The sequence below is a fragment of the Anopheles funestus genome, chromosome 2RL (assembly GCF_943734845.2).
Source record: "Anopheles funestus chromosome 2RL, idAnoFuneDA-416_04, whole genome shotgun sequence".
Classification (NCBI taxonomy): domain Eukaryota; kingdom Metazoa; phylum Arthropoda; class Insecta; order Diptera; family Culicidae; genus Anopheles; species Anopheles funestus.
This window is the reverse complement of record NC_064598.1, coordinates 16,465,092-16,480,776: the sequence shown is the minus strand read 5'-3', so window position 1 is coordinate 16,480,776 and position 15,685 is coordinate 16,465,092. Positions and strand designations below refer to the sequence as shown.

Here is a 15,685-nt window from a genome sequence, read left to right as displayed (position 1 = left end):
TAGTTGTGATCTATTGTTTGATTTATAATCAAAACTTTCATAGGTTTAAAACGATACTCCAACAAGAATGGAGTAAAGAATAATTTTTATTGCCTTTGGAAATCCGTTTTGCGAATATGCTAATGCTACAAAAACATCGTGAAACAACTCTAATTAGTCCCATTCTCGCAAGATGCAATTGAGTTGCGTATTCGAAGCACAATCCGGCAACGAGTCACGAGTCAGTCCCTTTGAAACAACATGGAAATAAAGGCACTTGATAAGATCCAGACCCAACAAACAGTCCAAACGGAAGAGAGGATCTGTCTTCGATGCCCATCTGGGCGTGCTGCGGAGGGACCTTTCCGGTTAATAGCTCTCAATTGGCATCAATTAAACTTTTAACTCAATCAATTTCAATTTCCTTTCCGATTCTGGGTCTCACCACGGTACGGTATAGGCCGTTTGCCTTGTTTCCCCCTTTGGGTGATAGGTAAAACATTGGAAGTAAGTATTGAAACCGCATCTTGGTACACTTGCTCAATCAAACTTTGACCCTAGGTGTTTCAATTGTCAATCTGTATACTTCATCATGGGACAAAAATACACTCTTTTTTCATGCCTAAAACAATCTATCCAAAAAAGTTCACGGTCACTAGGAGAGATCACAAACGTACAATATCCACCAGAGAAGTTTTAATACTGATACTACCATTTCGTCACAGAACAATACAGTCCAACGGAGTCATTAGCTTTCCTTTATACAGTCGCTCCGTACCATGATGCTGGAAGCGATTACTCACGACAAGTCTGTTCTCAATTGAAGATTGTGAGTTGCACGCGACAACAATACGGGGGGAGGCATTAGGAGAGAAGCAATTCGCTCACTAAACGAATTTCTAAACGGATCGGCCCATAGCATAAGTCATATGATTCTTGACAAATTCTTCGTTCTTTCTATTTCCGGGAACGTTTGTTAATCAAAAAGAGGAACGGAACTAATCGGAACGGGACTGAAATATACATTACGACAAGTACGGCAATACAATTACAGAATTGCTTTTTGAATGTCCTATCTTTACACGACATAACCAATATGAAATTCTTTTCGGAGGGTTGTGTCTCATGCGCCGGATTTACTATCCAACTATAGACAAACAAGTCAAGAAAAGCCCGCAATGTGTGTTTTTCAAAAAAAGAATCTACAAACCTTTTTAATTATAAAGTAAACATCCCTTGCCGAATGTAAGATCTAACCGATCACTTACCTCATCGTATCGCAGATCAGGTTCACTGTAGGTCGCCTCCAGAATCTTCATACCGCTTAGCCTCCTTTCACGGTCCTTTTGCTTCGCCACTAAACCACTACCACCACACACTTCCGACGTGGACGCTTTGCCATGCTCTGGCTTCTGCGCACGATCTTCCCCCCTTTCCCCTTTCGCACCATGGCTTCCGAAGCTTCCACTTCGAAGCTCCTGCAGGCTTCCCCAGATCGCTGAAAAGCCTCCACTCAATCGCTTCGTTGCCCGGCTCTTTCGTCCGGAACCGGGAGTTCCACTGCCCAGCTGGTGCGTGTTTTTGTTCGAACCACACCGAACGCTGTCATCAGCATCGAAATACATATCACCTACGCTCAGCTTATCGACACCACCGGTACTATCGCGTGCTCCCTCGCCGCCTGTACACCCGGTACCGGAAAGCGTGGAAATGTTCTCGAAGCTAACCGATATGGGGCGCGGCAAACCAAACACTTTCGGGCTAAGTTTGTAGGCTGTCATCTTATCACCGCCCCGGCGCCCATTGGTGGAAGCGATGCTTTCTTCCGTACCCATCGGCGTACCATGTATTGCGGCCAGTTTTCCTGAAGAAGATTTTGTGGTGTGTGTTGTACAAGCTTTCTTGGAACGTTTGACCGGTTTTAGTGGCTGTAGGAATACGTGCTGATTGACGCCAGCAGGGACAGTGGACCGATCGTCGTGCACTCCTCCCATCGGGCCCGAAGGTTCAGAGGAAATCAGTGTTAAATCATCGATCGATAGCTTCACTTTTAGCCGTTCGTACGCTTCTGCGTCGAGCAGCATCTGATCGTTCATATCTTCATCGCCATCCGCAAGCGATCGGGTCGGTTTTTTGCCAAGCGACAGAATCATATCGTCACAGGAACGAGCGGCCAGAAGACTATTCTTAACATTGTCATTATTGTAGCGTTCCAGATCGAGAAACAACTCCTCCGTCGGAGGTACATCGACAGCTCGTTCTTCAACCACATTTCCCTGCTCGTCTAACGTTCGTCCGCACGTCCAGCGATCTTGAACTACCAAATCGACGTCCGCTTCCGGCACCATGGTCGTCGATTCCAGTGTCGTGCCATCCTGCAAACAGTTTAAAGCATTCTCCTTCGAAGGTGACCGATCCGAGGCGAACGGTTTCGGATCGGGTCTCGCTCGTACCGTTAACCGATCGACAAATGGTGAGCCAACGGACGAAGTGGGAAAGCTATAGTCGGCTGACTTTGATTTACCGTGCGCGATCTGTAGCCCGGATCGTGAAGGACCTGCCATAGCACCGTCCGGCAAGCAGCCCGAAACGCCCATACTGCGAATGTTCCTAATTGGGTCCATTTTGGGCGGGATTTCGTTTATTATCCCTGCAGGACGTAAAAATGGATGCGATTTTCTGTAGTGCGCCCTCACGTTCGCTATCTGCTGCTGTTGAAGCAACCGTTGCTGCTGTGGACCGAGCATGCCGGGGAAATCTACCAACAGTATCCGGTCGGAAATGTTACGACAGTCGTTGTGAAATCCGATCCCAGAATCGGAATTGCTCGATGTTGTTGTTATTTCACTGTGATTGCTCGGTTGCGGAGAGTTTGCTGCCAGCATGTCGTGCGCATCAATGTCCATCCCAGCTCGTGGGTTCAGTCGAGGATCGGACCGATTGCGCGGAAAGCCACGTGCTGCTCCTGCTGCCTGCTCCAGGTTTAAGCTTCTTGCTACGGGTGGCTTCCCATATCCTCCCGTACTGCCATCCGTTTTCATGGGCGATTTTAAGCTGTACATGCTGCGTATCAAATTGACCACATACTCTGAGTTGGAGGGAAACTCAAGACACAGATTCGTTATGGGATCTTTCGTGCAGATCACCCGAAAGAGGGCCGCCTTCTCCAAGTGGATCTCATGATCCACCAGTTTCCCATCGATCACAAACACGTGGCAACTGTTGGAGATCACCACGTCTTTGCGGGGATGGCTAAGCACGTCGGCACTGTCACACATTAGCCCGTCCGCGTAAATAGCCGACGTTACCAGCCCGAAGTACTTATTGTCACTTTCGCTACTGCTGCTAACGTAGCTGAGACGTGCCGATGCGTACTTTGCAATCAAATTGTTGCTCGTGTTCGTCAAATTCAGACACGAGGGCAGTATCGTCATCAGCACCGTCGTTGGGTTGCGCTTTTCCTGACGCATTTTTCTGATACAGCTGCGAACCGTCTGCAGCTTGGAGCTGGTTGCAATCTGTTTCGGCATCTCGATCGTACCGAGGTAGCCGACGATCGCTTGATACTCCAGCAAACCTTCCGGGCCCGGACCCGGTCCCGAACCGGACGGACGTACCAGCGACAGGTCGTCGCTACCGGTACCAAGCTGTACCGAGCGCACCATTGCACTTACGTTAGAAATATCACAGCTGTTGCTGGCATTCGGACTGTGGATGACGTTGTACGCCGTTGATCCGCCGGGTGGTGGCGATGAATCGTTCACCGTCAACTCGTCCGGACCATTTTCCCCATTCAGCATTAGCGGCTTTATCGGACTGCTTGCACCGGGTGCCACCACGACGCGTTCCGAAGCACCGTTGGAACTGCATCCGCCCATCCCGGCACCGTTTACCATGGTGCCTTGCGCGGATGCGCGCGTGAATTTAGTCTTATGCGGGTATTTAGGGCGGGTGCGCTGCTGTTGCGCACCGTGAAACATTATGTCCTCGTCCGAACTGTCCGAATAGTAGTTCTCAGCGATGGCCATACGAATCGTACCGTGGGTCGTGCCGATCAGCTGAACTACCGATTCGTGTGGCAATTTCGATACGTTAAGCCCATTCACGGAGATGAGAAAGTCGCCCGCACGCAATCCGGCCAAATCGGCCGGAGATCCTGCTACGATGCAGGACAAGATGCAGGGTTGCTGGCCGGATATGGTGAACCCAAAACCATTCGTTCCACGGTTAACTTCGACCGTTCGGTTGCCATAGTTTGATCGTTTCTTTCGTCGCCGATGAGCGGCTCCGCTACCACCAACACCACTCACACCAGCCGCATGCATGATGGCTAATGGTAGGTTAATGCTTGCACAATCCACTATCAATGTTTGAGAGTTTTGTTTTATAACATTAATGTTTCAGCCAGATTCACTCACAGAATTAATCTACATTGCAACTACGATACACAAACACACAGCAAAACTGTTTCCACACGCTGGCTTGGAGGATGGTACATAGCTGGTACCTCTCAATATTATTCATATTATTCCTTATTACACTGCTACCTTTGTTGCTGTCCGCATTCCATTACCACTGACGATGGTGCCATTTAACCAAGAACAACAACAAACGTCACCGTGTGCTTCCCGAGCGCAAATTCCATTGCGCGGATGCTGCAGACGAACGTCTGCAACAGGGAGCAACATTTGCAATCACAACACCCTAGGATCCACTTTGCATTAGGGCGATTTTCATAGAAAGTTTTCACTGGCCAGCGCGACGATGGGTTTATTATTTTTTTCTCTCCTTCCTTTTTGCTGATCGTGTAGAAAGCTGTCAATTATGAAGCCAACACAGCCTCCGCGATCGATCTTCTTTCAACTCTTCTTCTTTGCGCTACTTTCCGATACCACCTATTTCTTGTTCGAGCGGATGTGAAATGCGAAATTGGATCTACATGGTTGCAAGAGTTGTTCTTTTTTCCTTGCAAATATCCTGCACGTTTGAAACGTTTTCTACACGTAGGAAGAACTTTTCCACGGTTAAATATTATTGTACAGTTATCTTTTGCGACGCACCGTTCCGAATCGATAGAGTTTGTTGCACGAAAAACGGAAGATTTCGTTACAAACGTAAACAAAACGAACCCCCTGCAAACGATACAACGGTTTCTTCTTCTTCGGCGTCGGTCAAGATAGCTATAGTTCTGTTGTGCTGATGAGCAATTTTCTAACGGCCATATTAAATGTCAATGTGACACATACAAAATTTGATTTTTTTTTTCACACCAAAGCTGAATCCGCAAATGCAATAATACACGAAAAACCTCACAATTGATGATCAAATATTAATTGTTCCCACAAAAATCACCTAAATTGATCAATTTCAATGTGGAACATGCCAGTTGTTTTGGCCATGCTGTCAAACATATTTCACATGCGCTACTTTATTTACCAATGTATACACCTTGTTTGACAGCAACAACACCGGCACGCGAATTCATTCGCCTGCAGCATTGTTTTTCCTAAATGTTTTCACTATATCGTCGTGCTGTAGTTTCACTAGAATTCTCCCGAGTCGCACAATTCACACAACAATACGGACGAACGTTTTGCACGCCCATCAGACCGCAGCTGATAGACGATACCGTGAGGGAACGATTTGCCACCGAGCTCGCGGCTGCTGTAGAAGCAAAATTAGCAGATAAAAAGGTAGAAGCACAAAAACGAATGGAGTCACGCAAGACCAAACAGGAGGTACAGCAACGGTATAATGGTGCGGTCAAACGGCGTAAGTGGGAAGACCCACCGGAGGATCCGGAAGCGGTAAAAAATTTTGACCCAGCCTCGCGTGTTAAACGGCGCAAAAGCATCATCCTGCTCGGCTACTCGGGTGTGAATTACTTCGGAATGCAACGCAATCCAGGGACCAAAACGATTGAAGAAGACCTGTTGCGTGCTATGCTTAAACAGAACTGGATCAATGACGAAAGTTTCCGTCAGCCGCAGCAAATTCAGTTCCAACGTGCGGCTCGTACCGATAAAGGTGTATCGGCGGCCGTACAGGTGGTGTCGATTAAACTGCGTAAGATAAAACTGTCCGGTATGCAGCTTCCGAACCATTAGTTTTACAGCATTATTGTACATTTTTCATTATAGCTGACAGTTTGGACATTGAGGCATTGAATTCTGAACTGCCGGAGGACATACGCGTGTACGCTGTGAAGCGCGTAACGAAAGGTTTCAACTCCAAGACCAACTGTGACGCCCGCACCTACACGTACACGTTGCCCACGATAGCGTTTGCGTTGGGCGAAGAAAAGATGGACATTCACACGTACCGCCTTCCAGCCGATCAGCTGAAGCGTGTAAACGAAGTGCTTTCCCTGTACGTTGGCACGAAGAATTTTCACAACTTTACCAGCCGTAAAGAGTTTCTCGATCCATCCGTAAAACGGTTTATTATGTCGTTCGAATGTGAACCACCATTTGTTCCCGAGGGTTCGACGGCCGAGTTCGCCACGTTAAAAATCAAAGGACAAAGCTTCATGTTGCATCAAATACGGAAGATGGTTGGGCTAGCTATAGCCGTCGTCCGTGGCCTTACCGATAGTGGGATCATCGAGAAAGCGTTCGGACAGGAACGGTACGGTATTCCGACAGCTCCCGGGTTGGGATTAGTGCTGAGCAGAATCCATTACGATAAATACAACAAGCGGTACGGTGAGGATGGATGCCATGAAACGTTAGAATTTGAGAAGGAGGAACCCATGATACAGGAGTTCTTCAAGCGGCACATTGCATCGACCATTGTCGAGACGGAGCTGAGCACTAACTCGATGATTGAGTGGCTAGAAAAGCTGCCGCTGCATAGTTACGAGCCACGGGATGAGAACGAGCCGAGCGAGTGGAAATCTAGAAATCAAAAAGCGTCGGACGATAACGACGATGACGAATAAAACTAAAAGTCTGGTATAGAGAGCAAATCATGTTCGAACGTACAATGTCATTTTTCTGCTAAATCTTTTATTCTGACGAAAATTTCGAATAGTCACAGACACATCAAGCCTCCTCCGTGGCCGCTAAGCTGGCTATTGCCATTTTCAGCGCCCCTTCGCGAGTCTTGCTACCGCCAATGAATCCGTTCTGATGACAAAAGTTAATACCCGCAATGCCCGAAATTTGCTCCAGTTCACTATCTCGAGTTCCACGCCACGGTTTGGCTAAAAACTTTCGACACACAAAGCTGGACGGTTGCACCGGCACACATATGACGCGCCAATCGTTTTCCTTATTGCTGTAGATAACGTACTTCGGTGTCCCAACAATGTTCTGTTCCTGTTCCAGCTGGTAAAGATGTTCCTTCCACGGGCATGGCTTCTCGAGCTCCAAAATTTCACCCGACTCGTGCAAAGCGATACGATTAGCCAACGCTTTCGACACGATATCGCGCGCTGGCCACCAACTGCTGGCGTAGTATGTAACTTTTTCGACAAATTCCTGCCCTACGTACGCTTTGGCCTTTTCGAAGCGTTCCAATGAACCAGACTCGGGGGTTGGTTCGTCCCAGCGAGAATTAAATGAGGCAACACGTGCGCTAAGATGGGTGGAAATGTTGTACCGTGGCTCTCCGCCCTCAAACATCGGTACACCATTGTCGATTGCGTCGATCTCGCTGATGAATCCTTCGTACACTTTTTTGTACACCGAACGCAAACATTCGGCGCTTAGTTGCTCCAGTCCCAACTTATCCTTCAGTATCTGCTTGATCACTTCCTCGCCAAAGTACGTAAATATTAGTCCCGCAGAACTCAGCCGTACGTCCCATTTGACATCCATATCAGGCCGGAGCGTCCGTAGCGTCTCGTTGAACGTACCCTGATGATGATCATAACGATGCCGGTCCCGGTCAAATGTAGCACCAACATCCACAACTATATCACACTCGTCCAGCTTGCTCGTGTCTCGGGTTCGAATAATTTCCGCCGATGTGTATCGCGGAAGCTGCTGCAGCATGAAACAAGCCAAGACTTCGTCACAATGGAAAATGCCATCGTGGGTACCAATCTTCACCCTGTCTGATGTCGCACTCGGATGATCGTCCTTGAATCGTTTTGCTGGTTCCGGCACGTTGGTCGTCATTGTTTTAAAAGGATTCACGGTAGCACGTTTTATGTGTGAAGTTCCTGCACGATTGATGATAGTACGCGAAGACCGGCTGAAGGAGATGTTTGCTGCAGATGAAATTGTACGCGCGGAAAACCGGCCTAGCACAGTCAACATTTCCCCACATTTCTCTATACACCTTGGTTACCAACCAAGGGTGCTATTTGACATTTTAAATACTTAATGCGCGATTACACGGGATGCAATTATTTTTGTAATCTTTTTTCCCATTTTGCCTGTTTATTTCACAAGGGTTTTCTGTGCTACGATATTATTAATATTTTAACGAATACCTACATAAAAAGTTTAATTTGGTTTTCCGATATTTTTCGAACAAAATTATTGTTCATAACATCCAAATATGTACAATCCTTTTCGCAAACAAATTTGACAATAGCGAGAGATTCAGAAAAACAACAAACAGTCCAGTCAACAACGATGGCTCTTTCGATGTGGTACAAATACTCGGCTTTGAACCAAATTTCCACCAACATTGTACGACATTTTTCACTTTCGTCTGTGAATCGTCTCAAAGAGAGTAAGTTACCGTTTTGTATCCCACAGTTCTGAGCAGCATTTCTTAATTCTTGCCAATTTCCCGCCCAGTCAAAGAGGTTAAAGCGAACGACACGCTTGTAATCAAAGGAGAATACGTCCCATCGCCCCGGCAAGATACGCTGATCCCACAGCTGATCGAGGCGCGCCAGAAAGGTGAACGGTTTTGTCCTCAATGCACCCTTGGGCTGGACATCAAGCACACCGACGTGCTCATCCTTAGTCAGTACGTGCGAACCGACGGATGCATGTTGCCACGCCGGGTTACAGGATTATGTAAGCGTCAACAACGACGTATGGGTGCGCTGGTAACGATGGCGCAGAAGGCGGGCCTCATGCCAAACCTTAATCCGGCGACAAGCAAAAAGGATCCCAAACTGCGGTATCAGTGGAAGAAGTTCAACAAATATTTCGATGAAGAAACTATTAAATGTTAATACACTTACGGCATAAAGTAGTGCATTTGTGAAACACTTTCACAGTTGAATGTATAATCGGTGTAAATGTTTATTCGTACTTAACTTTGAACTGGCTTCACGTAGTTTCGCACGCGGCGAGTTCGCGCTTCCAGCAACGCTTGCTCCAACACTTGTATCATGTGTTGCAGCATGGTAGGGTCAGTTTCCGCCAACACTTCTCTGCGTGTGTGATCCTGCTTTTTCGTCTCCTGCTCTTCCGTTGCATCGATTGGCGTTGAGTGCAGTTTTTCGCGATACTCGCTCACACACTCCGTGTCGAGGTGAAACTTCATCTTTATGACTGGTGTTGCCTGCGTTCGTAAACTGCGAGAAGCGATACGACCCTCGATGCGCCACTCCAAATCACGGAAATACAGCTCATCCTGGCAGGATGCACGTAGCACGTTGTCCACCAGGTTGCGCTTGCTCGTTATGAACTGCCACAGTATTTCGCTCTGTTTTTCGTTGATACTTTCCAACGAAGTTTGTAGCACGGCATAAAATTCACGCTCGGAAATTGCCACTTTCGTGCTATCGATTAGTAGCGCAACTAAGGCTTCCAATGCGCCACGAACGGTTTCGTACGTGGATGATAATTTCTCTAAAAAGATATTCGTTAGTTTTCCAGTTGCTTCCGTTGTGGAACGTCCCAAGACTTACTTGCTGCCACCGTGCATTTCTTTTCATTTATCCCGGAGTTTATGTACTCGATGGCTAACTTGCAAAACTCGATAAGCACTAAAAAAAACGACATCATAGAAATGAGTCACAAAACACCCAAAGTTTTCGTGTCTCGCTTTATACTACCTTCTTCCGGTTGCTCCAGCAAAAAACGCAGCTGATTCGCTTGCTCTGATCGAATTATTCGGGCCATGTGTAGATTTATGAATGGATTTTCAACCAGGAGCAAATGTGATAAGCAATAAACTTCTCTCTACTCTGCGAATCGAGCAAAACATAGATAAACAATGTTAAACTTGTTACGATCCTTGCAAACAAAGTGTACCACAAATCTTACAGGAGGTAATCAAAAAGATTTCAAAAACCTATTTCTTATCTCGCCGTACCAAGATGCAGTTTGCACAAATGCATAGCTGCGTTTGCCTGATGAAGAAGCAACTAAACGTACTACACACAAACAAATCTGACATCTGTCACAACAACAGTCTGTTGGTTTTTGTTTGTCATTCCGGCCGGTTGTTCATCGTTCGTCGTTTTGCAAAATACCTAGGCGATTCTTGTAACTTCTAAAGATGAGTTTAAATTTTGGAGAAATTGTCGAACCATCTACCCGGGCCTTCTGGGACGATTATGATGAGGAAGTGGCCGACGAGGAAACAACTCTCGCCAGGTAAGTACTACACTACTTATGAAGCTAACGGAACAACTTCAATTACATTCTGTCGATCGTGTGAACTTTTAGGTTGGAATGGATCTGGTACAACGACCAGGATGAATCGAACGAAGAGCAGGAGATGCAGAAAACACTCCAGGAACCGTTCCAGTTCGTAATCATCGAGGGCCAAAAAGTCGGTAGCTTCGTCGGAAAGATTCTCCTAAATGGACAGTGCAAACCCATTTGTCAGCTATCATGCGGCACGGTTAGCGTGTTTCATCTGAGCACAGAAAAACTGTTGCTGTGCGTATCGGAAGAGTTGGACCCGAATTTGTTCGGACAGATCACACAACGGTTATCTCGCTGGTTGGATGCGGCCGAAACCGTTTCCACTGTTTCGCTACAACCTGCCGTCTTGTACAAGGGACTTACCGAGCACGAGCAGGATAAGGTTTGCTTTATCAAAGCGTTAAACGGAAACCGAATACAAGGCGACATCGGTCTGCTTGAAGCGCCAAACGTAATCACCGGTGTGGCGGCTGGTGTAGCTAGCTACTGTAAGTTCGGTGGCAAAGATGTTGCCGTTTACGGTTGCTATTTGGACTCGGTCATATTGGATTCGGTGTCATCGGAACCGATACTGCGGCTGTTAAAGGCTCTTCGCGTGCCATGTGCAGATCGTTACGAGCTGAAATTCAAAACGAGTTCAAATCTTTACCTATAAAATCTATGATGTATGGTGATTGGGTGGACAAAATTTATATTAACAATAAATGGAATAAAACATTACACCATTAAACTATTGGCAACAATGAGAAAGAAACAAACATTTTTCGTAAGATTACAACCCGATGCTATTTTTTATTACTAATTTCCCAGAACATCAGGTAGAAGGTCGGTGCCAATTACGATATTCGTTCGCCCCGTTTTGTTCAACCCCGCACACTTGGGTGAGTACATCCGGTAAGAAATAAATCAACAACAAATTGTTTCCGCTTGTAAAAGTGTTCCACGCAATGATGAGTCCCAGGTCCCAGGGATGTGTGTGAGAAGAAGCTTTTCTTCTGTATATTCGTTTCTCTGCATGTGTGTGTGTGTGTGTGGATGTGTTTATGGTCCGTCTTTAAATGAAATTGCAAATGCTATACCGGCAAGCTGCCATCTTCCACTGTATTCTTCTCTTGCATTATCTACACACGCTATCATTCGTGTTGCTGTCGGTTGACTACGATCGCATAAGTCACGTCCCTGTGAAAGGACTTACGGCACCCGATCGTTTGCACCTAGAAGCTCCAGCCTTGCGATGCCTTACGCCATGTAAATGAAGGTATTTATATCATCGTCATCTCTCCGCATGTATTTATGCTCTATTAACCATTCCAGCTGCTCCTTAATCATTTTCTTCGATGGCAGGAACATGTTTTTAAGTATATCAACCAGTTCGGCCTGAACAAGAAAACAAAAATACAAAAAACCAAACATCGTTAGTAGGGCAAACGAGTTCATATGCTTCACATTCAACAAGTACAACGTACGCACCTGTAGCGCAGCATTACTCAACCGTTTGCGCATCTTCATAATCTTGATAATTGCTTCCTGCGTGCGCAATATTCGCAGCTGCACTATAGATTGATTGTCCTCCTGTTGGGATCGTTCCGTGCTGAGCTGCAATCGGCCCACTAGATTGACCTTTCCGCGACGCTGCGGCTTACCGTTCTTGATGATTGCAAACTCCTGATTCACCCAGAACAGGGTGTTTTCGCTGAAATCCTTTGGATTGCTTATGGCCGGTTCGTACACCAGCAGCTGCCGCTTCAGCTTCGGAAACGCTACCAACGACCAGAGCGTTCGTCGCAGCTCGGGGTCGGGCAGTTCGGTCGCAAGGCGAAGATTTTCGTACGAAACCCTCTCGTTCGGGCGCTGGTTCCACGCGAACAGTACCGCCATCTGGAATGTGGTCACGTCCAGATCGAACCGGCCCGTGTTGTTGGCGAACGTGATCGTACCGTTGCTCATGTGATGATACCACTGGAGTTTGCGGCCCGAATGTTTCTTCTTGTAGAATTCTTCCACCTCCGGAATGTAGTCTTCGAGCTCGAGCGGCAAACTGACCGAAACACGCTCGGAACCCCGAGCCCAGGCACCGGCATTAAGGATCTTGATGTTAATCGCATCATGGCGCGTCGTTTGCGAACGGAACTGAGTATTCAAATCTTCACTAACCTGTGCAAAATAACAGTAATTGAAAATGGAGTTATCAGGCTTATCAATGTAGCACCACACATCGCCAGTGTGAAGATGGCTTGCCGGTTTACCTTAATATCTTGGAACATTCGAGCCAATTTATTCACGTAATCCGCTGGCATACCGACTTCCCTTAACCATTCCACCATATCCTCCTCCTTTTCGCTATCGGCGCTAGAGTCGAGGATGAGCCTATTGGGGAGGGAAAACAAAACCTTGATCAATCCCACCGAAAACTCTTCTCTTATTTGGCATTCCTTTGCATGCTTCTACGTACCTGCGCGTTAGGTGAGCCTTATGGTACCGCATAAAGACATCCTTATTGCTTACATACTTGAGCACCAACAGTACGTCCTTGAGACGAGATTCAATCTCTTCGGTGGTCAGCCGCTTACTGAACGGTGTTCGCCGCAGCAGCATATCACAGTAGTTGGCCAGCAGCTCGGGACACTTGGACTCGGGCGTAGATATCTTAATTCCACGGGCCATCGCCGTGTTCGAGGTGGGTAGCTCCAGCTTAAACAGTGTAATGTCATTCACGACCGTTTTGAACGCTTTGTCGCGGGCCGTCAGAAACCGTGGATCGTCATTGAACGCTTCCTTCACCAGATCGCTGAATCGGCGGAACAGCTTCAGCAGCCGTTCGACGTACTTTTCCGAATCCTGCGTAATGATGTCGGCTGCCGCCACCATATCGGCCAGCCCGGCCTGTACGATGTGATTTTCCAGATCGCATAACATCGGATCTACCCCGCCGGCCACACGATCCAGCAGACGAAACATCAGCTGCAAACGTTGCGTTTCCCGAGCCTCAATCAGTGGTGCACACTCGGCCAACAGCGTGGGCAGATGGTCACCAATAAGCACCGTAACGCAGCACTGACCGAGGGCCGTTATGCTGCCCGGTTCGAGGTATCGCTCGCCCCGGGCTTCCTCCTCGCGCAGCTTTGCATCCGCATACTCCATGAAGCTTTTCACACCGTTCGTTTGGAGCTGTTCGCTTGCCTTTAGCCGGTAGAACGAAGAGGTAGCGTGTAGATAGGCCGCCTCAAAGTTCTCCCTGTAAATCTCCAGCTTATCCTCCGTGTTGGAGCACAGATTGACGTAGCTTTCGCGCACTCCAATCACCAGCTGCGAATCGAACGCTTCGCCGTTTCGTTCCGCGTGTACCAGCTTCATGGCGGACTCCTGTAACCGGTGCTTGATGTTCATGAAAATGCTCTGATTCCACGAGTCCAGCATCAGTTTGCGCACGATGGAGTCTTCCGCATGGGTCGGTTTCTTTGAGGAGCTGCTGCTACTGCTGCTACTTGTACTGGCCGATGCGCAGGCAGCCGAATTGTGGCTCGTACCAGCTCCGGTTGCGGTCGCCGACGACGACGAGGAAGAGGATGCACCAGCCCCGGAAGACGAAACCGAGGAAGAGCTACCTTTGCTTTGCAGGCAGCTTTCCAGCTTCGCGAAGGGCAACGGTAGGTAATTGCTTTGCGTGAAAAATTTACGCCACTCCACGATGTATGCTTTCAGCAGGGCTTGCTCCTCACGCTGTGCGAGAACGCGACACTGTGCCTGTTTAATGTATGCCACAATATCCTGCTGCAGGCTCTCGTGTATCTTCAGCGGACCCTTATCGTCCCAAAGGCACACGAGATGCACGGCAAAAAACAGCTCCTGCCATTCTGATGGTGTGACCCGTTCCTGCTTCAACAGACTCAGTACAACGGGCCGCATACTTGGCCATTTGTCTTCGAAGGTTGAATTCTGTGATCAGGAGTGAAAGTACCGGCAAGTAAAAATGAAAAAAAAATGGCATTAAAAAATGGTAAATAGAGCTTTTTTGTACACCTGGCTACTGAGAGCCAGTTACATCGAATTGCATTTACCTTTTGCATCATTTTGGTTGGTTGTTTTGGATGAATCCGTCAGTAGGCTATTATGGTTGTTTTGTGACTACGGTCGATAATTAAAAAAAAATCTTGATTTTTTTACAACCGGGCCACAATCTTCCTTCGATGTTTGATTCGCCGCACGCACATAACCATCCCAAACAGGTCGGATAGTGGCAACTCGGAGCAGTGTTTCTTTATCCACGATAGTAGCAAATCTTCCGGCACTACTTACACAACTAACTAATGCACTTTTGAGGTCACTCGATGAACCTTTCACCTATATCTACATGCGTCGATTTCCGGGTTTCCGTGTCAAAGGATAAGGATAGTCTCCGAAAACGCCAAATATGTGGTATTTCTATTCGTCGGTGGTACACAAATGCACAAATGGCATGATTATGAAGACTGCTCCCTCGAATCTACCGAAATTACGTTACGCTACCCTAGCACCGGACTTGAGAGAAAGTTTTGCGAACCGATAATGTGGAACGTTGTCGCGTTTTTTTTTCTTATTCCCTGTTGTTGCTAATCAATGCTGCTTCTTGCTGCTGGCTGGTCTGATTGTAACGATCGCTCGCATTGCGTGCGGAGTCGCATTAACAATAAATAACGGTGCAAAACATTTGCTTAGCACATTGCAATTGAGCGGGTTGAGTTAAAAGAGGCTAATGAAACGAATTTTCGACTGAATTGCAGTTAAAAACTGCCACCCCAAACGTTTCGCGATACAGACCGGAGCGATTTTCAGTGAGCTGTCAAAGCTGGTTGCATGTTTTTAGGCGCGGAGGGGAACGCACACGGGGTGGGAATTTCCAAATGACAAGTGAACGGCCAAACGCACGATGGGAAACTATTTGTTCGGCATGAATGACAGTCTGGGACAGCGAATTTTCTTTTATTTTATATTTTAATACAAAGAAAATCAATTATTACCAAAGAAAAATTCAGAATTCCTCTAAATTACATAATATTGAAAAATTTAACAATCTCATTCTTTGATTTCCGTCGCCATGATTTGTCTTTTGATATTCGAGGATAATTTTGAATATTTTCAAACCACCGTTACATAAACATTTC

The 15,685-nt window shown here is 47.0% G+C and overlaps 7 protein-coding genes and 1 long non-coding RNA gene across 11 annotated transcripts in view; 4 read left to right on the top strand and 4 right to left on the bottom strand.

The window, feature by feature from the left end:
• Window positions 1-5,228, bottom strand: part of LOC125764895 (regulator of G-protein signaling loco) — a 40,032-nt gene extending 34,804 nt beyond the window's left edge. For 2 of the 4 annotated variants that reach the window (XR_007418493.1, XM_049429557.1), the window contains exon 1: window positions 1,248-5,228. Coding sequence is in view for 3 of the 4 variants with exons in the window: in XM_049429557.1 (XP_049285514.1) it covers window positions 1,248-4,304 (3,057 nt within the window). In the remaining variant the exon portion in view is untranslated. The remainder of the gene's footprint in view (window positions 1-1,247) is intronic. The other 2 variants (XM_049429555.1, XM_049429556.1) reach the window with 2 other exon arrangements.
• Window positions 1-15,685, top strand: part of LOC125765207 (uncharacterized) — a 118,417-nt gene that overhangs the window by 53,554 nt on the left and 49,178 nt on the right. The window lies entirely within an intron of this gene.
• LOC125765061 (pseudouridylate synthase 1 homolog) lies at window positions 5,400-6,964 on the top strand. The gene is made up of 2 exons (XM_049429919.1): window positions 5,400-6,045; window positions 6,120-6,964. Exons 1-2 carry the CDS (start codon window positions 5,490-5,492, stop codon window positions 6,917-6,919), a joined length of 1,356 nt encoding a protein of 451 aa, XP_049285876.1. The 5' UTR covers window positions 5,400-5,489; the 3' UTR covers window positions 6,920-6,964.
• On the bottom strand, window positions 6,970-8,275 carry LOC125765084 (MYG1 exonuclease). Its single transcript, XM_049429950.1, has one exon. It carries the CDS (start codon window positions 8,241-8,243, stop codon window positions 7,023-7,025), a length of 1,221 nt encoding a protein of 406 aa, XP_049285907.1. The 5' UTR covers window positions 8,244-8,275; the 3' UTR covers window positions 6,970-7,022.
• Window positions 8,375-9,175, top strand: LOC125765134 (28S ribosomal protein S18a, mitochondrial). Its single transcript, XM_049430027.1, has 2 exons — window positions 8,375-8,664; window positions 8,733-9,175. The coding sequence occupies exons 1-2, from the start codon at window positions 8,565-8,567 to the stop codon at window positions 9,116-9,118; spliced, it is 486 nt and encodes a 161-aa protein (XP_049285984.1). The 5' UTR covers window positions 8,375-8,564; the 3' UTR covers window positions 9,119-9,175.
• On the bottom strand, window positions 9,132-10,073 carry LOC125765146 (COMM domain-containing protein 2). Its single transcript, XM_049430046.1, has 3 exons — window positions 9,947-10,073; window positions 9,800-9,877; window positions 9,132-9,740 (listed from the first exon to the last, which is right to left on the bottom strand). Exons 1-3 carry the CDS (start codon window positions 10,011-10,013, stop codon window positions 9,199-9,201), a joined length of 687 nt encoding a protein of 228 aa, XP_049286003.1. The 5' UTR covers window positions 10,014-10,073; the 3' UTR covers window positions 9,132-9,198.
• LOC125765136 (proteasome assembly chaperone 1) lies at window positions 10,335-11,264 on the top strand. The gene is made up of 2 exons (XM_049430029.1): window positions 10,335-10,490; window positions 10,563-11,264. The coding sequence occupies exons 1-2, from the start codon at window positions 10,393-10,395 to the stop codon at window positions 11,197-11,199; spliced, it is 735 nt and encodes a 244-aa protein (XP_049285986.1). The 5' UTR covers window positions 10,335-10,392; the 3' UTR covers window positions 11,200-11,264.
• On the bottom strand, window positions 11,305-15,398 carry LOC125764959 (cullin-5). The gene is made up of 5 exons (XM_049429723.1): window positions 14,603-15,398; window positions 12,997-14,480; window positions 12,791-12,911; window positions 12,015-12,698; window positions 11,305-11,921 (listed from the first exon to the last, which is right to left on the bottom strand). Exons 1-5 carry the CDS (start codon window positions 14,612-14,614, stop codon window positions 11,784-11,786), a joined length of 2,439 nt encoding a protein of 812 aa, XP_049285680.1. The 5' UTR covers window positions 14,615-15,398; the 3' UTR covers window positions 11,305-11,783.